General features: G+C 42.7%; 1 protein-coding gene across 1 annotated transcript; it reads right to left on the reverse strand.

The window, feature by feature from the left end:
* Window positions 1–4,721: 4,721 nt before the first annotated feature.
* On the reverse strand, window positions 4,722–23,333 carry LOC121537283 (hairy/enhancer-of-split related with YRPW motif-like protein). The gene is made up of 6 exons (XM_045206818.1): window positions 22,726–23,333; window positions 9,653–9,719; window positions 8,799–8,882; window positions 7,160–7,241; window positions 6,038–6,534; window positions 4,722–6,004 (listed from the first exon to the last, which is right to left on the reverse strand). The coding sequence occupies exons 1-6, from the start codon at window positions 22,809–22,811 to the stop codon at window positions 5,846–5,848; spliced, it is 975 nt and encodes a 324-aa protein (XP_045062753.1). The 5' UTR covers window positions 22,812–23,333; the 3' UTR covers window positions 4,722–5,845.
* Window positions 23,334–24,510: the final 1,177 nt, after the last annotated feature.

A 24,510-nucleotide genomic window follows, 5' to 3' on the forward strand; every position in this document is an offset into this window, starting at 1 on the left:
CTAGCGTGACGGGTCTAGCGTGACGGGTCTAGCGTGACGGTCTAGCGTGACGGTCTAGCGTGACGGTCTAGCGTGACGGTCTAGCGGTCTAGCGTGACGGTCTAGTGTGACGGGTCTAGCGTGACGGGTCTAGCGTGACGGTCTAGCGTGACGGTCTAGCGTGACGGTCTAGCGTGACGGTCTAGCATGACGGTCTAGCGATGGTTCTGTACTGTTGCTGCTCATTTCATGGCAAATTGAGCAAATAACAAATACAAATGATATACTTCTGCCAGGTAAGCCGACTTTACAGTTAACGTTTAATTGAGAAGGTTTTGAGGTAAGCCTACTTTGCAGTTAACGTTTAATTGAGAAGGTTTTGGGGAAAGTATTTACGTCAACCTACAAGATACACACGGAGTGATAGACAAACGTGCGCACCTCACAGACAGACGGGCAATATTGCTGGAAATTAATTGGCAGATATTGTGTTAGGGTTTGGATTTTTAAGCCAATAGTGGCTAGCCAGGGGTGGGATAATGTCAATGTTGCATAGATTAGCCAGCAGCTGGGAGCTTGTGAGATTTAATAATGACAGTTTGCGGTGGAACACATTTTTACATTTACATTTTATTCATTTAGCAGAAGCTCTTATCCAGAGCGACTTACAGTTAGCGAGTGCATATATTTTTATTAATTTTTTTCATACTGCCCCCCGTGTTTTTTTCAAATTTTTCTGACCACTTCAAATAAGGTCTATGTTTCGTGTAGGCTTACCCTGGCATGATGTTTTGATAACCCTGTAAATCTCTCATGGGCAAGGTGACTTTTACCAATATAGTAGGCTCTATTTCCTCTCAGATTCGAAAATGCTAATTAAAAGCAAAGTAGCTATCATGTAAGACTACAAATCCCTGCCCAAATCTCCTGCACCTCATCTCTAGCCAACACCTTTGCTGTCAGCTAGCTAGCTACCAGCTACCTGGATCCAAAAAAATGATCTCTTTCGTCTCCTCATCCTGCTCCTCTCTCTCTTCTCCTCCTCCTCCTTCGCTCTATCCCTCCCCCTCTGGGCCACTAGGTCTCCTCTGCTCCCTTTCACCCTCCTCTCATCCCTTTCTCTTTCCCTCTTCCGTGGGAAAGCTAGTTAACTGTGATTGTGGTCATTTGTCCTGGAAGCTGTGGTAGCAACATTGGCTCCACCACTCTGAGGCCAGATTAGTGTGTGTGCATATGCGCACGTGCTTGTGCTTGTGTGTGTGTGTGTCTGTGTGTGTGTCTGTGTGTGTGTGTGTGTGTGTGTGTGTGTCTGTGTGTGTGTTTGTGTGTGTGTGTGTGTGTGTGTGTGTGTGTGTGTGTGTGTGTGTGTGTGTGTGTGTGTGTGTGTGTGTGTGTGTGTGTATATATGCTTTCATGCCATGGTGGATGTTTTTGTTTATTTGAGTGAGTGAGTGTGTGTTCCACAAACATTCCTCGGCCGTACCGTCTATCCGCCCGCCCGCCATCCTCCTGAGGGGAGCCACGCCGCCACCGCGGTCGAGCCACAACGAGCCACAACAATGAGGACTCAAATTATGGCACATTCTCTGGCACACACACACCACAGTCCGTATAGACATTGCATCCTACAGAGGATCAAAGTGTTCTCAAACAGTAAACACTCTCTGTGTTTTTTTTTTCATTCATCCTGTTAGAGTCTTGTTGGCACAGTACAGGCATTATCAAGCACTGCTTCTTGACACACTGCTTGCTTAACCCGGAAGCCAGCCGCACCAATGAGGAGACACTGTCCAACTGGCTGACCGTGTCAGCGTGCATGCGCCAGACCCTCTCTCTTTCTTTCTAACCCCCCTCCCACCTCTCATCCTTTAATCTATTCTCTCTCTCTCTCTCTCTCTCTGTCTCTCTCTCTCTCTCTCTCTCTCTCTGCTCTCTCTCTCTCTCTCTCTCTCTCTGTCTCTCTCTCTCTCTCTCTCTCTCTGTCTCTCTCTCTCTCTCTCTCTCTCTCTCTCTCTCTCTCTCTCCCCCTCTCTCTCTCTCTCTCTCTCTCTCTCTCTCTCTCTCTCTCTCTCTCTCTCTCTCTCTCTCTCCCTCTCTCTCTCTCTCTCTCTCTCTCTCTCTATCTCTCTCTCTCTCTCTCTCTCTCTCTCTCTCTCTCTCTCTCTCTCTCTCTCTCTCTCTCTCTCTCTCTCTCTCTCTCTCTCTCTCTCTCTCTCTCTCTCTCTCTCTCTCTCTCTCTCTCTCTCTCTCTCTCTCTCCGCCCGCACCCACCATGTTTTATCATATGTGGAGAGGGACTGTACACACAAAGTGCATACACTTTCATCAGGTAATGCAATAGCCACTTCGCCACCAGGGCATGAAGCAACATGGAGGATGCAAGAACACTCTGTTGTGGCCATAACTGATTCAATCAGCCAGAACTTGAGAACCATATTCATAATATAATGAACGTTTTTATTTTATTTTTTATTTAACCTTTATTTAACCGGGTAAGCCAGTTGAGAACAAGTTCTCATTTACAACTGCGACCTGGCCAAGATAAAGCAAAGCAGTGCGATTAAAAACGACAACAACACAGAGTTACATATGGGGTAAAACAAAACGTACAGTCAATAACACAATATAAAATCTATATACAGTGTGTGCAAATGTAGCAAGTTATGGAGGTAAGGCAATAATTAAATTACAATTTAGTATTAACACTGGAGTGATAGATGTGCAGAAGAAGATGTGCAAATAGAGATACTGGGGTGCAAAAGAGCAAAATAAATAACAATATAGGGATGAGGTAGTTGGGTGGACTAATTTCAGATGGGCTGTGTACAGGTGCAGTGATCGGTAAGGTGCTCTGACAACTGATGCTTAAAGTCAGTGAGGGAGATAAGAGTCTCCAGCTTCAGAGATTTTTGCAGTTCGTTCCAGTCATTTGCAGCAGAGAACTGGAAGGAATGGCGGCCAAAGGAGGTGTTGGCTTTGGGGATGACCAGTGAGATATACCTGCTGGAGCGCATACTACGGGTGGGTGTTGCTATGGTGACCAATGATCTAAGATAAGGCAGGGATTTGCCTAGAAGTGATTTATAGATGTCCTGGTGCCAGTGGGTTTGGCGACGAACATGTAGTGAGGGCTAGCCAACGAGAGCGTACAGGTCACAGTGGTGGGTAGTGTATGGGGCTTTGGTGACAAAACGGATGGCACTGTGATAGACTACATCCAATTTGCTGAGTAGAGTGTTGGAGGCTATTTTGTAAATGACATCGCCGAAGTCAAGGATCGGTAGGATAGTCCGTTTTACGAGGGCATGTTTGGCAGCATGAGTGAAGGAGGCTTTGTTGCGAAATAGGAAGCCGATTCTAGATTTAACTTTGGATTGGAGATGCTTAACGTGAGACTGGAAGGAGAGTTTACGGTCTAACCAGACACCTAGGTATTTGTAGTTGTCCACAAATTCTAAGTCAGACCCGCCGAGAGTAGTGATTCTAGTCGGGCGGGCGGGTGCAAGCAGCGTTCGATTGAAGAGCATGCATTTAGTTTTACTAGTGTTTAAGAGCAGTTGGAGGCTACGGAAGGAGTGTTGTATGGCGTTGAAGCTCGTTTGGAGGTTTGTTAACACAGTGTCCAATGAAGGGCCAGATGTATACAAAATGGTGTCGTCTGCGTAGAGGTGTATCTGAGAGTCACCAGCAGCAAGAGCGACATCATTGATATACACAGAGAATAGAGTCGGCCTGAGAATTGAACCCTGTGGCACCCCCATAGAGACTGCCATAGGTCCAGACAACAGGCCCTCCGATTTGACACATTGAACTCTATCTGAGAAGTAGTTGGTGAACCAGGCGAGGCAGTCATTTGAGAAACCAAGGCTATTTAGTCTGCCAATAAGAATGCGGTGATTGACAGAGTCGAAAGCCTTGGCCAGGTCGATGGGCAAGTTGCAGCGGAGGGTGCAGAGCTGGTGGCCGCGGTAGGGGTAGCCAGGTGGAAAGCATAGCCAGCCGTAGCAAAATGCTTATTGAAATTCTCAATTATCGTAGATTTATTGGTGGTGACAGTGTTTCCTAGCCTCAGTGCAGTGGGAAGCTGGGAGGAGGTGCTCTTATTCTCCATGGACTTTACAGTGTCCCAAAACTTTTTGGAGTTAGTGCTACAGGATGCAAATTTCTGTTTGAAAAAGCTAGCCTTTGCTTTCCTAACTGATTGTGTATATTGGTTCCTGACTTCCCTGAAAAGTTGCATATATCGCGGGGCCTGTTCGATGCTAATGCAGTACGCCACAGGATGTTTTTGTGCTGGTCAAGGGCAGTCAAGTCTGGGGTGAACCAGGGGCTATATCTGTTCTTAGTTCTGAAATTTTTGAATGGGGCATGTTTATTTAAGATGGAGAGGAAAGCACTTTTAAAGAACAACCAGGGATCCTCTACTGACGGAATGAGGTCAATATCCATCCAGGATACCCGGGCCAAATGTAATCTATGCATTATCTAATTAATTATCTCTCTCTCTCTCTCTCTCTCTCTCTCTCTCTCTCTCTCTCTCTCTCTCTCTCTCTCTCTCTCTCTCTCTCTCTCTCTCTCTCTCTCTCTCTCTCTCTCTCTCTCTCTCTCTCTCTCTTCCTCTCTCTCTCTCTCTTCCTCTCTCTTCCTCTCGCTCTCTCCCTTCCTCCCTTTCTCGCACACAAACACATTTCCATAAATATAATAAAGGAGAGACAGGCACTTATTCTTTAAATACCATTTTTATAGAGACATTCCAAGTTAATGAAAACAGAATCAATCAGGGTAATACAATGTATGTCAATGATTTAAAAGATACAAATTAAAACAACACAGCAAAAATACATGACAAGCACAGTTCAGTTCACAGCGACAGTTTGAGAAGGGCTGTGTCGCCAAACACAACAGTTTGAGAAGGGCTGTGTCGCCTTCTAGTTTGGCGGAGATCCCATTCTATATCTAGGGTTGCAAAATTCTGGTAACTTTCCCCAAAATTCCAAAAATCCTAGCTGTAAGATTCCTGGAATCAGAAGTGAATAAGCAGAAAATCCGGAATCCTCCAACCAGGATTTCTGGAAAATCTGGGAATGTTGGGAAAGTTGCCGGAATTGTGGAACCATATATATGGCTCTGTAGTATGTATAGTCTCTTGCGTTCGTTCGTTCATAGACAGTCTATTGGGTCACTTGTAATGGAGAACAACATGGTATTGCTATGAAGATCCACATGTAAACTGAGATTCAGAGCTTTCTGCACAAGTAGGACTGAGTAGAGCTCTGGAAGTCCTTCTGAGTTATTCTGTTCTCTCTTATGACTCTGTCTTCCATCTTGACTTTCTCCATCTGTCCATCTGTCTCTCTGTCCATCCCTGTTTGATTCCAGTCTGTTTGTTTCTCCGTCCGTCCGTCCGTCCGTCTGTCCGTCTGTCTGTTATGTTGTATGGCTTTAGAGTCCCTGTCATTTAGAGATATAATTTGAGAGAGAGAGACACAGGAGGTAGTAGTTGTTCCCAACCAGGTCATATGGTTTCCTCCCTTTAATGGTTAGGGGTAAGGTAATCTGATCCTAGATCTGTGGTTAATGCACAGGAGGTTGGTGGCACCTTTAATTGGGGCTCGTGGTAATGGCCGGAGCGGAATTGGTGGAATGGTATCAAATACTGTACATCAAACATATGGTTACCATGGTTTCCATATTTTTGATGCCATTCCAATAGTCCGTTCCAGCTATTATTATGGGCCGTCCTCCCCTCAGCAGCCTCCACTGGGTTAAGGGTAGGTTTAGGGGGTAAGGTAATCTGATCTTAGATCTGTGGTTAAGAGCAAACTCTACATGGTGCATCGTGTTGACAGGTTCTGGATCAGAAGGCTCATATCTCAGTCCCCCAGGTCTTTGGAGCCTTGCCCCTGCGCTGACCCGCGGGAGACCCCAGAGGGGCAAAGGGTCTGAAGGTGACTTGTGGAGGAGCAGAGGGAGAGGAGGAGAAGGTGGAGGAGGAGGTAGAGGAGGAGGTGGTGAGGAGGGGTGAGGAGGGGTGAGGAGGGGTGAGGAGGGGTGAGGCTCCAGGGGACTGCTGAATGGGGGAGGGGGTGAGGGCAGGGGAGGAAGGAGGGGGTAGAGAGGGCACCCTGCGAACCCCAGACACCAGGGCAGGGGCAAGCTGGGACCACTGTTGGCACTCCAGGGGGGCGAGACGCAGGGTGCCGGCTGAGTGGGACGGGTAACCCCCACCCCCCAGGCGTGCCAGCTCCCTCCGCCCCGCAGAGAAAGATGGAGAGGGGGGAGACGAGGCAGGTGACATCTGGTGATAGGAGGAGATAGAGGAGATCCATGGCCAGGGGGGAAAGGGGAGGGTGGAGGAGGTGGGGGCCGACTGAAGGAGGAGGGGGTCCAGTTGGCTGGCACAGTGGGAGAGGTGGGAGACCAGGCGGGCTCCGATAGGGTCTGGGGAGTCCACCCCTCCTTCTAAAGAGCTCAGGTACCGGACCACCTCCCCTACACACTGTCTGAATCCCAGGGTCCTATAGTCCACCGCCAGGACCTGCGCTTCAATGTACCCTGAGAGAGATAGAGGGGAAGGTGAGGTAGGGAGATAGAGGGGGAGGGTGAGGGAGGGAGATAGAGGAGAGGGAGGGTGATAGAGGAGGAGGGTGAGGGAGGGAGATAGAGGGGGAGGGTGAGGGAGGAGATGAGGGAGGGAGATAGAGGGGAGGGAGATAGGGGAGGGTGAGGGAGGGAGATAGAGGGGGAGGGTGAGGGAGGGAGATAGAGGGAGGGAGATAGAGGGGAGGGTGAGGGAGGGAGATGGAGGGAGATAGGAGGGAGATAGAGGGGAGGGTGAGGGAGGGAGATAGAGGGGAGGGTGAGGGAGGGAGATAGAGGGGAGATAGAGGGGAGGGAGATAGAGGGGAGGGTGAGGGAGGGAGATGGAGGGAGATAGAGGGAGGGAGATAGAGGGGAGGGTGAGGGAGGGAGATGGAGGGAGATAGAGGGAGGGAGATAGAGGGAGGGAGATAGAGGGGAGGGTGAGGGAGGGAGATGGAGGGAGATAGAGGGAGATATGTAAAGTGGAGAAAATGAGGAATCAGTCCATGATAATGGTGTTCTGGAAATATCACACATACTGTACATTGATTCTGGATATACAACTTTGATGCAGGACAGAAAGACTGGATGGACTCACCTTTTCCCCCCATGGCATGCAGCAGCTTAAGGTGGTCCACCGTCATCTGCAGAATCTCTGCCTTCTCCAGCTTAGACGAGCCCTGGAGAGAAGAAGAACAGGGGAAACCCCCTTAAGAACAGCTCAGGTGAAAGATGTGTGAGACATGGATCAACTCTCTATGGGTACGGTAGGTCCCCTGTAGCTCAGTTGGTAGAGCATGGCGTTTGCAATGCCAGGGTTGTGGGTTCGATTCCCACGGGGGGCCAGTATGAAAATGTATGCACTCACTAACTGTAAGTCGCTCTGGATAAGAGTGTCTGCTAAATGACTAAAATGTTGTGTTATCTGTGTTGGTAAAAAGTGTGTGAAACATGGATCAAATCAAATCAAATTATGTGTGTCACATGCGCTGAATACAACAGGTGTAGACCTTACTGTGAAGCCCTTAACCAACAATGCAGTTCAAGAAATAGAGTTAAGAAAATATTTACTAAATAAACTGAAGTAAAAAATTAAATAACAATAACCAGGTTATATACATGGGGTACCGGTACCGAGTCAATGTGAAATAACAGTAGAGAGGCTATATACAGGGGGTACCGGTACAGAGTCAATGTGAAATAACAGTAGAGAGGCTATATACAGGGGGTACCGGTACAGAGTCAATGTGTAATAACAGTAGGGAGGCTATATACAGGGGGTACCGGTACCGAGTCAATGTGAAATAACAGTAGGGAGGCTATATACAGGGGGTACCGGTACAGAGTCAATGTGAAATAACAGTAGGGAGGCTATATACAGGGGGTACCGGTACAGAGTCAATGTGAAATAACAGTAGGGAGGTTATATACATGGGGTACCGGTACCGAGTCAATGTGAAATAACAGTAGGGAGGCTATATACAGGGGGTACCGGTACCGAGTCAATGTGAAATAACAGTAGGGAGGCTATATACAGGGGGTACCGGTACCGAGTCAATGTGCCGAGGTACAGGTTAGTCGAGGTAATTTGTACATGTAGGTAGGGGTAAAGTGACAATGCATAGATAATAGACAGCGAGTAGCAGCAGCGTAAAAACAAAGGGGGGGGGTGTCAATGTAAATAATCCGGGTGGCCATTTCATCAATTGTTCAGCAGTCTTATGGCTTGGGGGTAGAAGCTGTTAAGGAGCCTTTTGGACCTAGACTTGGCGCTCCGGTACCGCTTGCCGTGCGGTAGCAGAGAGAACAGTCTATGACTTGGGTGGCTGGAGTCTCTGACAATTGGGCCTTCCTCTGGTATATAGGTTCTTGATGGCAGGAAGCTTGGCCCCAGTGATGTACTGGGCCGTACGCACTACCCTCTGTAGCACCTTACGGTCGGATTCCGAGCAGTTGCCATACCAGGCGGTGATGGTGCAGCTGTATAACTTTTTGAGGATCTGGGGACCCATGCCAAATCTTTTCAGTCTCCTGAGGGGGAAAAGGCATTGTCGTGCCCCCTTCACGACTGTCTTGGTGTGTTTGGACCATGATAGTTTGTTGGTGATGTGGACACCAAGGAACTTGAAACTCTCTAAAGGTATGGTTGTGTTATCTGTGTTGGTAAAATGTGTGTGAGACATGGAACAACTTACTATAGGTATGGTTGTGTTTGTAGTTGTGGATGTGATTGTTACCTGTTTCTCCAAGGCGGTGGGCACCAGTCTTCTAAGCTCTGATAGACTGTGGTTGATCCTGTCTCTGCGTCTCTTCTCTATGATCTGAACAAGGAGACCAGCACACACACAGTTAGAACCAACAGACAGCTTTAGAGAGTCATACCTGATATAATGTAGGAAGGGAGGAGCAGGGGAGAGGAGACAGGGGAGAGGAGACAGGGGTGAGGAGACAGGGGAGAGGAGACAGAGGAGAGGAGACAGGGGTGAGGAGACAGAGGAGAGGAGACAGAGGAGACAGGAAAGAGAGGAGACAGAGGAGAGGAGACAGGAAAGAGAGGAGACAGGGAAGAGAGGAGACAGGGAAGAGAGGAGACAGGGAAGAGAGGAGCTATGAGGAGAGGAGACATAGGAGAGGAGAAAGATGAGAGGAGTCAGATGAGAGGAGACAGGGGAAGAGAGGAGACAGATGAGAAGAGAGAGAGGAGAGGAGACAGGAAAGAGAGGAGACAGAGGAGATGAGACAGGGAAGAGAGGAGACAGGGAAGAGAGGAGCTATGAGGAGAGGAGACAGATAAGAGGAGACAGGAAAGAGAGGAGATAGCTGAAGGGATAAAGGGGGGAGAGGAGACAGAGAGGAGGAGACAGGGAAGAGAGGAGACAGAGGAGAGGAGACAGGGAAGAGAGGAGCAATGAGGAGAAGAGACAGAGGAGAGGAGACAGGAGAGGAGACAGGGAAGAGAGGAGACATAGGAGAGGAGACAGGAGAGGAGACAGAGAAGAGGAGCAATGAGGAGAGGAGACAGAGGAGAGGAGCAATGAAGAGAGGAGCAATGAGGAGAGGAGGCTAGGATATCAGAGGGACATGAATTCACCCCTCTTCTCATCTTCCGGGCCAGAATCTGGGAAGTGCTTCCTGGGGACATGGACCCAGTGACTGGACTGTGACAGACAGACAGACAGAGAGAAAGAGAGACAGACAGACAGACAGACAGAGAGAGAGAGAGAGAGAGAGAGAGAGAGAGAGAGAGAGAGAGAGAGAGAGAGAGAGAGAGAGAGAGAGAGAGAGAGAGAGAGAGATTAGCTTTGATGTCAGTCATATTGTTGTTGTTACTCTCTCTAATACAATGCAGAGACACGATGGCACAGCATCTCCTTCAATCTAATTGGTCCTTTTGGCAAGAGAGAGACACGGGAGCGCCACACAGAGAGAGAGACAGAGAGGAAGAGAAAGGGGGAGAAAGAGAGAGGGAAGACAACATTGTTTTGGCATAATGCGTTTCTGGACATTAGTTTCAGTTGTATGACCTGCTGATGTGGTGCTCCTTCACGTCTTTATACCAAAGCCTTTCTACAGAGATTATTCTATATCCTCAGGGCTTTAGTCAAGCAGTGGCTCGCTCTCTCTAACATCTACTTTGTTGTTCTGGGGCTGTTCTGAACAGAAAGTCTCCATCCCAAATGGCACCCTGTTCCCTATGGGTTCTGGTCAAAAGTAGTGCACTATATAAGGGATAGGGTGCCATTTGGGACTCGGACAATCATTCAAGTCAATATGGATCCTGTTTGTCGAACCAGCTCTCGTTTCAGTTCTTAAAAGAGCTTGACAGCTTTGAGTCCTTTAACTGTGTTCCCTTCACTGGAGTCAGTCCATCAAAGACTTGTGTTGGTTATATGACATTCTTCTGACTGACCGCTGGCAGTCTTCTCCCACGGGGGGCCAGTATGAAAAATGTATGCACTCACTAATTGTAAGTCGCTCTGGATAAGAGCGTCTGCTAAATGACTATGTTCTTGTTTAGATGGATTACGTTTTGTGATATTTGTTCTGTACCTGTTCTGTAGAGGGAAGCTACAGTTGTCCGTTTAAATGTCATATAGGAGCATAAAAGAGATGATATCTTGTTTAATGAAAGTTATGTTTATATCTTGTTTAATGAAAGTTCTGTTTTAGAGATGATATCTTGTTTAATGAAAGTTCTGTTTAGAGATGATATCTTGTTTAATGAAAGTTCTGTTTAGAGATGATATCTTGTTTAATGAAAGTTCTGTTTTAGAGATGATATCTTGTTTAATGAAAGTTCTGTTTAGAGATGATATCTTGTTTAATGAAAGTTCTGTTTAGAGATGATATCTTGTTTAATGAAAGTTCTGTTTTAGAGATGATATCTTGTTTAATGAAAGTTCTGTTTTAGAGATGATATCTTGTTTAATGAAAGTTCTGTTTAGAGATGATATCTTGTTTAATGAAAGTTCTGTTTAGAGATGATATCTTGTTTAATGAAAGTTCTGTTTTAGAGATGATATCTTGTTTAATGAAAGTTCTGTTTTAGAGATGATATCTTGTTTAATGAAAGTTCTGTTTAGAGATGATACAGTATCTTGTTTAATGAAAGTTCTGTTTTAGAGATGATATCTTGTTTAATGAAAGTTCTGTTTAGAGATGATATCTTGTTTAATGAAAGTTCTGTTTAGAGATGATATCTTGTTTAATGAAAGTTCTGTTTAGAGATGATATCTTGTTTAATGAAAGTTCTGTTTTAGAGATGATATCTTGTTTAATGAAAGTTCTGTTTTAGAGATGATATCTTGTTTAATGAAAGTTCTGTTTAGAGATGATATCTTGTTTAATGAAAGTTCTGTTTAGAGATGATATCTTGTTTAATGAAAGTTCTGTTTTAGAGATGATATCTTGTTTAATGAAAGTTCTGTTTTAGAGATGATATCTTGTTTAATGAAAGTTCTGTTTAGAGATGATACAGTATCTTGTTTAATGAAAGTTCTGTTTAGAGATGATACAGTATCTTGTTTAATGAAAGTTCTGTTTTAGAGATGATATCTTGTTTAATGAAAGTTCTGTTTTAGAGATGATATATTGTTTAATGAAAGTTCTGTTTAGAGATGATACAGTATCTTGTTTAATGAAAGTTCTGTTTTAGAGATGATATATTGTTTAATGAAAGTTCTGTTTTAGAGATGATACAGTATCTTGTTTAATGAAAGTTCTGTTTAGAGATGATATATTGTTTAATGAAAGTTCTGTTTAGCAATAGTTATTTGTCCCTATTACAGTAATTTCCATTCTAAAGGATCAAGAGTTGTTTTGTGGTAGACATTCTTAATGTCTATGATAATATGTCAATATTAAGTTGCAATAAAGATTTTATTTCATATACTGAACAAAAATGTGACCCACTGGCTCGATTCGGTCTTATGTAGCAAAATAAAAAATTGTGTTTTTTACATTGGATAAAAGTACAGACTGAGAGCTAGAAAATTGTATATCATACACTACATTTGAGGAACAATGGGAAAGTAATTCTGCTTTGAAAGTTGATAAACTTCTAACCCCACTTTTGAGAAAATGCTCCTTGAATGTTTTGGTCCACGTACTGGAGAGCTCTTCTTTGTCTCCACCCATTCAGCATCGTTCACGCCCTCTTAAGCCTTAGCCCCACCCAGCCCCACCCGCTCCTGTCTCAGCCTCCAGTATTTATGCTGCAGTAGTTTATGTGTCGGGGGGCTGGGGTTAGTTGGTTATACCTGGAGTACTTCTCCTGTCTTATCCAGTGTCCTGTGTGAATTTAAGTATGCTCTCTCTAATTCTCTCGTTCTCTCTTTCTCTCTGAGAACCTGAGCCCTAGGACCATACGTCAGGACTACCGGGCATGCTGACACCTTGCTGTCCCCAGTCCGCCTGGCCTTGCTGCTATTCCAGTTTCAACTGTTCTGCCTGCGGTTATGGAACCCCTACCTGTCCCAGACCTGCTGTTTTCAACTCTTAATGATCGGCTATGAAAAGCCAACTGAGATTTATTCCTGATTATTATTTGACCATGCTTGTCACTTATGAACATTTTTGAACATCTTGGCATGGTTCTGTTATAATCTCCACCCGGCACAGCCAGAAGAGGACTGGCCACCCCTCATAGCCTGGTTCCTCTCTAGGTTTCTTCCTAGGTTTTGGCCTTTCTAGGGAGTTTTTCCTAGCCACCGTGCTTCTACACCTGCATTACTAGCTGTTTGGGGTTTTAGGCTGGGTTTCTGTACAGCACTTCGAGATATTAGCTGATGTACGAAGGGCTATATAAAATAAAATTGATTGATTGATTGATCTCTTTAAGGATTCACATGTATGACATCAGCAGCCTGGTGGTCCAAAATAGCATAACTGGTGTATTTTAACACCAATAAACCCATCCGTTTCAAAATGAATTTAGTATATGTCGATCTAGAAAACCAGGCAACTAAAAGCAACTTTCTAAACAATGTTTTAATTAGTTTCTAGCTTGTTAGCTAGCTAGCTAACGTTAAGTTAGCTGGCTAGCCAGTTCAAATAATGACATCATATAGCTGACAATGTCTTAACTTTAGCTAATTTGTATTCATTATTACATTATACATTATATAGGTGGTCCTCTGTAGCTCAGCTGGTAGAGCACGGCGCTTGTAACGCCAAGGTAGTGGGTTCGATCCCCGGGACCACCCATACACGAAAAATGTATGCACGCATGACTGTAAGTCGCTTTGGATAAAAGCGTCTGCTAAATGGCATATTATTATTTATTATTATTACAGGAAAATAAACTCACAACAAGATCACTATTTACAAGTTAATGGCAAGTTAATTACAGAAAATAGCTTACGGTTGTGAGTGTGACTAAATAAAAGCAGGGCATTCTACTGGAGAATTTTAGAACTTTGACACTGTCTCGTTGGCCTAACGTTATATCCTAATTTGACTTTGGTGCAGTTGAAGTTGTTCTTCACATTACCGTCTCTGGTAAACACACACTACATCAAATAAAATTTACGTTTATTTGTCACATGCACAGGATACAGAAGGTGTAAATGGTACAGTGACATGGTTACTTGCATAGTGGAGTCTTTTGTTTAGACATGTAGCTAGCTATTTAAACAATGAACCATAATCCCAACTCACAACGTTACTACCCTGCATTAAATCGGCAGGTAGCTAACCAACTAGATTCAATGTTAGCTAGCTAGCTAACATTAGATTATAACTAGCAATGCAAATGGCTCTGAGATATGAATAATATTACTACACAGATCATGCACGTAATATTAGCTAGCGAACCAGCCAGCTAACGTTAGCTAGCTAGCTAACAATACTCTAACTTGAAATTAAAAACTACTTTCTGACTAAATTAGAAACTTATAATATCTGAAAATGTAGCTAGCTAGACTCTATTACCCGGATACATGGATGAACGTTTCTCCCTCTCTGTCACGGATGCCATGGTTGCCCTTAGTTTGAAGATGTAATCCGGAGACAGGTGTTTTATACAACAGCCTTCTGTGTGTTCTCTTTTCAACTCCGTCTGCATATTTGCAATCAAATGCCAGAATTTTCTCCATCTCCTTAGCTATCATAGTCTAATTCCACCGGGCATTCCACTGATTTCAAAACTCGGTCCTCCAGAAAGTGGAAAGCGGCACTTTTGATATATTTTTAAACAAAGCAGCGTTAGAAAGGATTACCTACACATACTGAGCAGCCCTTTGTAATAGACAGAAGCGCGCTACATGGCAGACCAATCTGAACTCATCTCTCGGCATGTCTAACCCATCCATTATCTCAGCCAATCATGCAACATGCAACAATTTCAATGATTTTACTGAGTTACAGTTCATAGAAGGAAATCAGTCCATTTTAAATAAATGCATTAGGACCCTGAACCAGGCGATACTCAGATACATTGCATAAATATACCATTGCGTTGAATTTCCCTTTGGTGTGACGCTCTGTCTGCATTACGTTGGTGGCAGTAACTGATTACTGTAAGACTGTTAGCGTTGTACGACTGCTACTCTTAATTACATATCATGAGTAATACTGTCACGGCGTTCTACCCATCCGGATGCAAACTGATAGCCCAGCCACTGGCGAACCCAGGTGGGTGAAACTATATCATTTTACATTGGCAAAGGTATGGCTCAGCTGTAGCTCCTTAATAATCCCTCTCAATTAATAAGACCAAGAGTCTGGTGGACGTACTGAACAAAAATATAAAACGCAAAACGCAACAATTTCTACGATTTTGCCGAGTTACAGTTCATATGAGGAAGTCAATCAATTTAAATAAATTCATTAGGCCCCTAATCTATGGATTTCACATGACTGGGCAGGGGCACAGCCATGGGTGGGCCTGGGAGGGCAAAGGCCCACCCACATGGGAGCCAGGCCCAGTCAATCAGAATGAGTTCCCCCCCCCACAAAATGGCTTTATTACAAACAGAAATAAACCTAAAATGTTTTTCCATAATAAATTATTTGGATATGATTTCACTTGATTTGACAATTAGCCTAGACATGATGTAATTTTATCAAAAAGACAAAGTCTGCAAATAGTAAATTCTCAAAGTCTGCTTACGGCTATTTTCGTATTGCAAAACTGGCACCAGGGTCGGGGTCAATTCCATTTCAATTCCAGTCAATTCAGGAAGTACACAAAAATTCCAATTCCAATTCTCTTCAATGCTTTCAAATGAGGAAACACTTGAATTTGAATCAGAGTTTGGTTCACTTTTTGAATTGACTGGAATTGAAATGGAATTGACCCCAACCCTGACCGTCACACATTCCCCCTTTTCTCTGATGAAAGAAAAAAAAAGAAAATCAAAGACTTGAAATGAACAAAGGGAATAAAAATGGAACCAGAACAGAGCAGCAACTTTTGGGGAAGTTTAAATGACCATATGTCAACAGTTTGTCAAGACCGAACGCTTTTCACCAAATGACCATATGTCAACAGTTTGTCAAGACCGAACGCTTTTCACCAAATGACCGTATGTCAACAGTTTGTCAAGACCGAACGCTTTTCACCAAATGACCATATGTCAACAGTTTGTCAAGACCGAACGCTTTTCACCAAATGACCATATGTCAACAGTTTGTCAAGACCGAACGCTTTTCACCAAATGACCATATGTCAACAGTTTGTCAAGACCCGAACGCTTTTCACCAAATGACCATATGTCAACAGTTTGTCAAGACCGAACGCTTTTCACCAAATGACCATATGTCAACAGTTTGTCAAGACCGAACGCTTTTCACCAAATGACCATATGTCAACAGTTTGTCAAGACTGAACGCTTTTCACCAAATGACCGTATGTCAACAGTTTGTCAAGACCGAACGCTTTTCACCAAATGACCATATGTCAACAGTTTGTCAAGACCGAACGCTTTTCACCAAATGACCATATGTCAACAGTTTGTCAAGACCGAATGCTTTTCACCAAATGACCATATGTCAACAGTTTGTCAAGACCGAACGCTTTTCACCAAATGACCGTATGTCAACAGTTTGTCAAGACCGAACGCTTTTCACCAAATGACCGTATGTCAACAGTTTGTCAAGACCGAACGCTTTTCACCAAATGACCATATGTCAACAGTTTGTCAAGACCGAACGCTTTTCACCAAATGACCATATGTCAACAGTTTGTCAAGACCGAATGCTTTTCACCAAATGACCATATGTCAACAGTTTGTCAAGACCGAACGCTTTTCACCAAATGACCGTATGTCAACAGTTTGTCAAGACCGAACGCTTTTCACCAAATGACCATATGTCAACAGTTTGTCAAGACCGAATGCTTTTCACCAAATGACCATATGTCAACAGTTTGTCAAGACCGAACGCTTTTCACCAAATGACCATATGTCAACAGTTTGTCAAGACCGAATGCTTTTCACCAAATGACCATATGTCAACAGTTTGTCAAGACCGAATGCTTTTCACCAAATGACCATATGTCAACAGTTTGTCAAGACCGAATGCTTTTCACCAAATGACCATATGTCAACAGTTTGTCAAGACCGAATGCTTTTCACCAAATGACCATATGTCAACAGTTTGTCAAGACCGAACGCTTTTCACCAAATGACCGTATGTCAACAGTTTGTCAAGACCGAACGCTTTTCACCAAATGACCGTATGTCAACAGTTTGTCAAGACCGAATGCTTTTCACCAAATGACCATATGTCAACAGTTTGTCAAGACCGAATGCTTTTCACCAAATGACCATATGTCAACAGTTTGTCAAGACCGAACGCTTTTCACCAAATGACCGTATGTCAACAGTTTGTCAAGACCGAATGCTTTTCACCAAATGACCATATGTCAACAGTTTGTCAAGACTGAACGCTTTTCAGCAAATTACCGTATGTCAACAGTTTGTCAAGACCGAACGCTTTTCACCAAATGAAAACACTTAAATACCTCCGATTTAAGACAGCAAGTCAAACAAAATCTGTTAAATCATCAAACACTTTAACTGACTTGCTTGACTGTTCACACTGCGTTGCACCAAGTTAGGCGTGAATAAAAAAATTATATGTGTGTCTCTACCTGTCATTGTGTGCTCTGTGTCTTATTTGTTAAGATGTGCTGTATTTATACTATATGTGTCATTTTAAATTAACCCAAAATCTCTGGAAACATAAAGTTATTCTGAGTCTAAGATTTAGTGCCTCTCATTGACCTCTACAGTGGGGAAAAAAGTATTTAGTCAGCCACCAATTGTGCAAGTTCTCCCACTTAAAAAGATGAGAGAGGCCTGTAATTTTCATCATAGGTACACGTCAACTATGACAGACAAAATGAGAATAATTTTTTTTTCAGAAAATCACATTGTAGAATTTTTAATGAATGTATTTGCAAATTATGGTGGAAAATAAGTATTTGGTCAATAACAAAAGTTTCTCAATACTTTGTTATATACCCTTTGTTGGCAATGACGCAGGTCAAACGTTTTCTGTAAGTCTTCAAAAGGTTTTCACACACTGTTGCTGGAATTTTGGCCCATTCCTCCATGCAGATCTCCTCTAGAGCAGTGATGCTTTGGGGCTGTCGCTGGGCAACACGGACTTTCAACTCCCTCCAAAGATTTTCTATGGGGTTGAGATCTGGAGACTGACTAGGCCACTCCAGGACCTTGAAATGCTTCTTACGACGCCACTCCTTCGTTGCCCGGGCGGTGTGTTTGGGATCATTGTCATGCTGAAAGACCCAGCCACGTTTCATCTTCAATGCCCTTGCTGATGAAAGGAGGTTTTCACTCAAAATCTCACGATACATGGCCCCATTCATTCTTTCCTTTACACGGATCAGTGGTCCTGGTCCTTTTGCAGAAAAACAGCCCCAAAGCATGATGTTTCCACCCCCATGCTTCACAGTAGGTATGGTGTTCTTTGGATGCAACTCAGCATTCTTTGTCCTCCAAACACGACGAGTTGAGTTTTTACCAAAAAAGTTCTATTTCGATTTCATCTGACCATATGACATTCTCCCAATCCTCTTCTGGATCATCCAAATGCACTCTAGCAAACTTCAGACGGGCCTGGACATGTACTGGCTTAAGCAGGGGGACACGTCTGGCACTGCAGGATTTGAGTCCCTGGCGGCGTAGTGTGTTACTGATGGTAGGCTTTGTTACTTTGGTCCCAGCTCTCTGCAGGTCATTCACTAGGTCCCCCCCGTGTGGTTCTGGGATTTTTTCTCACCGTTCTTGTGATCATTTTGACCCCACGGGGTGAGATCTTGCGTGGAGCCCCCAGATCGAGGGAGATTATCAGTGGTCTTGTATGTCTTCCATTTCCTAATAATTGCTCCCACAGTTGATTTCTTCAAACCAAGCTGCTTACCTATTGCAGATTCAGTCTTCCCAGCCTGGTGCAGGTCTACAATTTTGTTTCTGGTGTCCTTTGACAGCTCTTTGGTCTTGGCCATAGTGGAGTTTGGAGTGTGACTGTTTGAGGTTGTGGACAGGTGTCTTTTATACTGATAACAAGTTCAAACAGGTGCCATTAATACAGGTAACGAGTGGAGGACAGAGGAGCCTCTTAAAGAAGAAGTTACAGGTCTGTGAGAGCCAGAAATCTTGCTTGTTTGTAGGTGACCAAATACTTATTTTCCACCATAATTTGCAAATAAATTCATTAAAAATCCTACAATGTGATTTTCGGGATTTTTCCTCAATTTGTCTGTCATAGTTGACGTGTACCTATGATGAAAATTACAGGCCTCTCTCATCTTTTTAAGTGGGAGAACTTGCACAATTGGTGGCTGACTAAATACTTTTTTTCCCCACTGTATATACGGTGTCTGAGGTGTTTTATATAGAATATAATGTAAGTAGATTAGATTACGATTCACATTCCCTTCTTTTTCCCTTGGACTTTCTATTCTATTCCATTCTATTCTATCCCATTATATTCTATTCCATTATATTCTATCCCATTCCATTCTATTCTATCCCATTCCATTCTATTCTATTCTATTCTATTCTATTCTATCCAATTCTATTATATTATATTCCATTCTATTATATTCCATTCTATTCTATCCCATTCCATTCTATTCCATTATATCCCATTCCATTCTATTCTATTCTATTCCATTCTATTCTATTCTATTCTATTCTATTCTATCCCATTCTATTCTATCCCATTCTATTCCATTCCATTCTATTCTATTCCATTCTATTCTATTCCATTCTATTATATTCCATTCTATTCTATTCCATTCTATTCTATTCCCCTCTATTCTATTCCATTCCATTCTATTCTATTCCATTCTATTCTATTCCATTATATTCTATTCTATTCTATTCTATTCCATTCTATTCTATTCCATTCTATTCTATTCCATTCCATTCTATTCCATTCTATTCAATTCTATTCCATTCCATTCTATTCTATTCCATTCTATTATATTCCATTCTATTCTATTCCATTCTATTCTATTCCATTCCATTCTATTCCATTCTATTCTATTCCATTCCATTCTATTCCATTCTATTATATTCCATCCTATTCTATTCCATTCTATTCTATTCCATTCCATTCTATTCCATTCTATTATATTCCATTCCATTCTATCCCATTCTATTCTATCCCATTCCATTCTATTCCATTCTATTCTATTCTATTCCATTCTATTCCATTCTATTCCATTCTATTCCATTCCATTCTATTCTATCCCATTCTATTCTATCCCATTCCATTCTATTCTATTCCATTCTATTCTATTCCATTCTATTCCATTCCATTCTATTCTATCCCATTCCATTCTATTCCATCCCATTCTATCCTATTCCATTCCATTCTATTCTATCCCATTCCATTCTATTCTATTCTATTCTATTCTATTCTATCCCATTCCATTCTATTCTATTCTATTCTATCCAATTCTATTCTATTATATTCCATTCTATTCTATTCCATTCTATTCTATCCCATTCCATTCTATTCCATTATATCCCATTCCATTCTATTCTATTCTATTCCATTCTATTCTATTCTATTCTATTCTATTCTATTCTATTCTATTCTATCCCATTCTATTCTATCCCATTCTATTCCATTCCATTCTATTCTATTCTATTCTATTCCATTCTATTCTATTCCATTCTATTCTATTCAATTCTATTCTATTCTATTCCATTCTATTCTATTCCACTCTATTCTATCCCATTCCATTCCATTCTATCCCATTCTATTCTATCCCATTCTATTCTATCCCATTCTATTCTATCCTATTCTAGTCTAGTTGATGCTGTATTACATTAGAACGGAGGAGAGGTGTGTGATTGGTCAGCAGTCTGGGTGTGAGAGGTTAAGCCCCTGTAAGGTCATATATGATTGGTCAGAATCCACCAACCTCAAATCAGGGGGATTGACCAATAGCCTTTTAACCTCTACGGGATCGGTGTCCCGTTAACGGGACGGTTGAGCTAACGTGCGCTAATGTGATTAGCATGACTGTTGTAAGCAACAGCAAACTTTCCAGGCCATAGACATGTCTTATATGGGCAGAAAGCTTAGATTATTGTTAATCTAATTGCACTGTCCAATTTACAGTAGCTATTACAGTGAAAACATACCATGCTATTGTTTGAGGAGAGTGCACAACAACAAAAAACGTATCACGGCAACTGGTTTGATACATTCACCTCTGAAGGTAAATAATGTACTTACATTCAGTAATCTTGCTCTGATTTGTCATCCTAAGGGTCCCAGAGAGAAAATGTAGCATAGTTTTGTTTGATAAAATCAATTTTTATATTAAAATGTAGGAACTGGGTTCTACAGTTTGAACCCCTGCTGTCTCTGGCTCCACACCCACCCCGCCCGTAAGCTAATGATCCATCATGTATGACATTCCTGGGAGTGTGTAAACTTACATTTTTGTATTACCAAATCATTTTTGTATGTTCTCTATAGTTATGTAGTTGAAAATGTATTGATTGACCACATTTGGGCATACTTGATACAAAATAGTCCAGTATTGCAATACTTCAATGGATCAATCTGAAACTTTGCACACACACTGCTTCCATCTAGTGGCCAGAATCTACATTGCGCCTAAACCGCAATATTATATTGTGACCTTTCTCTTGCATTTCAAAGATGATGAAAAAAATAAAATAATAATAATAATAATAAAATTGTTTGTATTATCTTTTACCAGATCTAATGTGTTATATTCTCCTACATTGATTTCACATTTCCACAAACTTCAAAGTGTTTCCTTTCAAATGGTATCAAGAATATGCATATCCTTGCTTCAGATCCTGAGCTACAGGCAGTTATAGTTAGATTTGGGTATGTCATTTTAGGCGAAAATTGAAAAAAAGAGTCAGATCCTTAAGAGGTCAATTCTGGGGTTTGTAAGGGAAGACACAACATTATAGATCTTTCAGATGAAAATCTATGGTGTAGAGCAGACATGAATTGTGTCAGATATGGGGTTGCAAAGGTAATGGTAATTTACCAAAGTTACCAGAACCTTCAGTAATTTGGTAATTAACAGAAAATACATTACAATCTATTGTAATTTTGGTAATTTATACATTAATAACTTTTTAAAAAATGTATTTATATATAGTATTCATTTATGATATCTGTGTCTGTATTGTCCATGTGTTTCTAGTAGATAGACCACGTTGTTCAAGAGAAAATAGCCTAATTAATGAAGCATCCAATCAACAATGGCATTATTTTCTATTAACTCTGCAACTCTTCCAACTATTTACTTTGTTCACAACCGCCACCAGTTTGACGCCAAAACATTGACAACAAATACATATTCACATAGTAAAAAGTTTGTCAAATATACGTAAAGGATATTTCATGGTGAAACCTTCATATTAAGTTGATGGTTCACTAAGTTGATGGTTTAATGTTTTACAGCTTTGTCATTCAATTTTATTTTATTTTTAAATCATCTTATGAAATTATTTCATATATTTTCCACGTGATAAGGTCACACAGAGGGCCAGAGATTATTACAGACACGTGATAATCTGGAGAACCCAAAAGGGCCACTAGATGTCTTGTGATAGATTACATACAATTATTGAATAACAAAATTCTGGTAGTTTACTGGTAAAAAAAAAAAGAAAATAACGTTTCCAGTAATATACGGTCCCTTTGCAACCCTAGTCAGATACACAGAACATTTCTATCTGAATCATTGGACCCCATTAAATAAGCATCATGAATTGTGTTAGATACACAGTAAAATTATATCTGAACAATTGGACCCCATTAAATAAGCATCAGGTGTGACTGAGCAACATCCTACAATCTCAGGTCTGGTTGGTCAAAACTCAAAATCTTTCAAAACTCAAAATGTTACAAATTCAGGTATAAACTATGAACATCTTATAAACTCAGGTGTGATTGGTCAGAATAATTCAGGTGTAAATGTAATTGGTCGACATCCTACAAGATCAGTTGTGATTGGTAAACATCCTACAAGCTCAGATGTGATTGGTCAGAATAATTTCAGGTCTACATGTAATTGGTCGACATCCTTCAAACTCAGGTGTGATTAGTCAGAATCCTACAAGCTCAGGTGTGATTGGTCAGAATCCTACGAGCTCAGGTGTGATTGGTGAATAGGTCTGTTCTCACCAGAAGCTGTCTTCCTGTCCCACATCGATCAGCTCGTCCATGTCATCAGAATCTGGAGAACTATAGTCATTATGAGGTCTCTTCATCTCTCCTCCTCTTCCTCACTGGAAGGACGGAAAGATAGATGGATGGTTGGATGAGGGAGGGATGAAAGGAGAAGTGTGTGGAGGATCGTCTGGAGCGAAGCAGACAGCGTCAGTCTGTTCTACTGACGCAGTAGAGAATGGGTACCCTATGGAGTCAATGTCCACCCTCTGTTTCTCTCTCTCTCACTCTCTCTCTCTCTTTCTTTTTGTCTCTCGCTCTCTTTCTCTCTTTCACTCTCTCTCTGTCTCTCTCTCTCTCTCTTTCTCTTGTTCTAGAGCTCTTTGAACAATAGTACTTCCCCCTCCGTCTTCGTGTCGTCTGGGAATGTGAACTTCTCCGTTATTTCTCAATTAACGTGTTCTTTCCCTTTATCTCTCTTCCCTCTGTACTTGTCTTCTGAGTTATCCTGTATGACTGGCACATCCTCCAAGGGTCTACTGCTACTGGATGTATCAACCAACCAACCGCTTAACCCCTTCCTTTACCCAATCACTGGTATCCAACCACACTCCTTCAACTCTCTCTCTCTCTCTCTCTCTCTCTCTCTCTCTCTCTCTCTCTCTCTCTCTCTCTCTCTCTCTCTCTCTCTCTCTCTCTCTCTCTCTCTCTCTCTCTCTCTCTCTCTCTCTCTCTCTCTCTCTCTCCTTCTGTCCCTCGCTCCCTCCTTCCCTCTTTCCCTCCCTCCCTTTCGACTATCCTTCCCCACTTCCTTCCCACCACCCCCTCATCACCCCTCCCCTCCCCCCTCTGTCAGCCTTTCAATTAGCCTTTTCTCTCTCTCCTCTGTCTCCCGCTCTCTCTTTCATTCTCTCTCCCTCCTCTCTTTCTCTCTCTCTGTTCCTTTAATTACTCTCTCTCTCTCTCCTGGTGAGAACAATGAAAGAGAGAGAGAGAAAGAGGGAAATAGGAGTGAGAGAATGAAAGTCTGTATCCAGTCATAGACCAGCCTGTTGCCTTTTGGTGTGTGAGTGACAACATGCCTCCCTGTGTGTGTGTGTGTGTGTGTGTGTGTGTGTGTGTGTGTGTGTGTGTGTGAGAGTGTGTGTGTGCATGTGTATGTGTGTGAACCTGCCTCCAGCAGTGTGTGTGTGTGATCTAAGAGGAAAGAGATGACTCAAGTATGCAAGCTGAGTTTATGTGTGTGTGTGTTTGTGTGTGTGTGTGCGTGTGTGTGTGTCAAATCAAATCCATTATTTGTCACATGCTTCGTAAACAGCAGGTGTAGACTAACAGTGAAATGAGGGATGAGGCGCTGTCGTGCATGTGTGTAGAGTGTGTGAGATCTGAGAGGAGACACTGACGGTGTACATGTGTGTGTGTGTGTGTGTGTGTGTGTGTCTGTCTCAGTGTAGTTGTGACATTAGCATGTGTGAGATCTGAGTGCAGGGACAGATCAACTTGCTGAGCTGAGAGAGGGGAAGAGAGAAGAGAGGAGAGAGGGAAGAGGAGTGAGGAGAGGAGAGAGAGGGGAGAGAGGGGAGGAGAGGAGAGGAGGAGAGGAGAGGAGAGGAGGAGAGAGGAGAGGAGAGGAGAGGAGAGGAGAGGAGAGAGGAGAGGAGAGGGAGAGGAGAGGAGAGGAGAGGAGAGGAGAGGAGAGGAGAGGAGAGGAGAGGAGAGGGAGAGGAGAGGAGAGGAGAGGAGAGGAGAGGAGAGGAGAGGAGAGAGGACAGTGCAGCCAAGAGAGGAATCAGCTAGTGA

This window comes from Coregonus clupeaformis, chromosome 24, assembly GCF_020615455.1.
Source record: "Coregonus clupeaformis isolate EN_2021a chromosome 24, ASM2061545v1, whole genome shotgun sequence".
NCBI classification, from domain to species: Eukaryota; Metazoa; Chordata; class Actinopteri; order Salmoniformes; family Salmonidae; genus Coregonus; species Coregonus clupeaformis.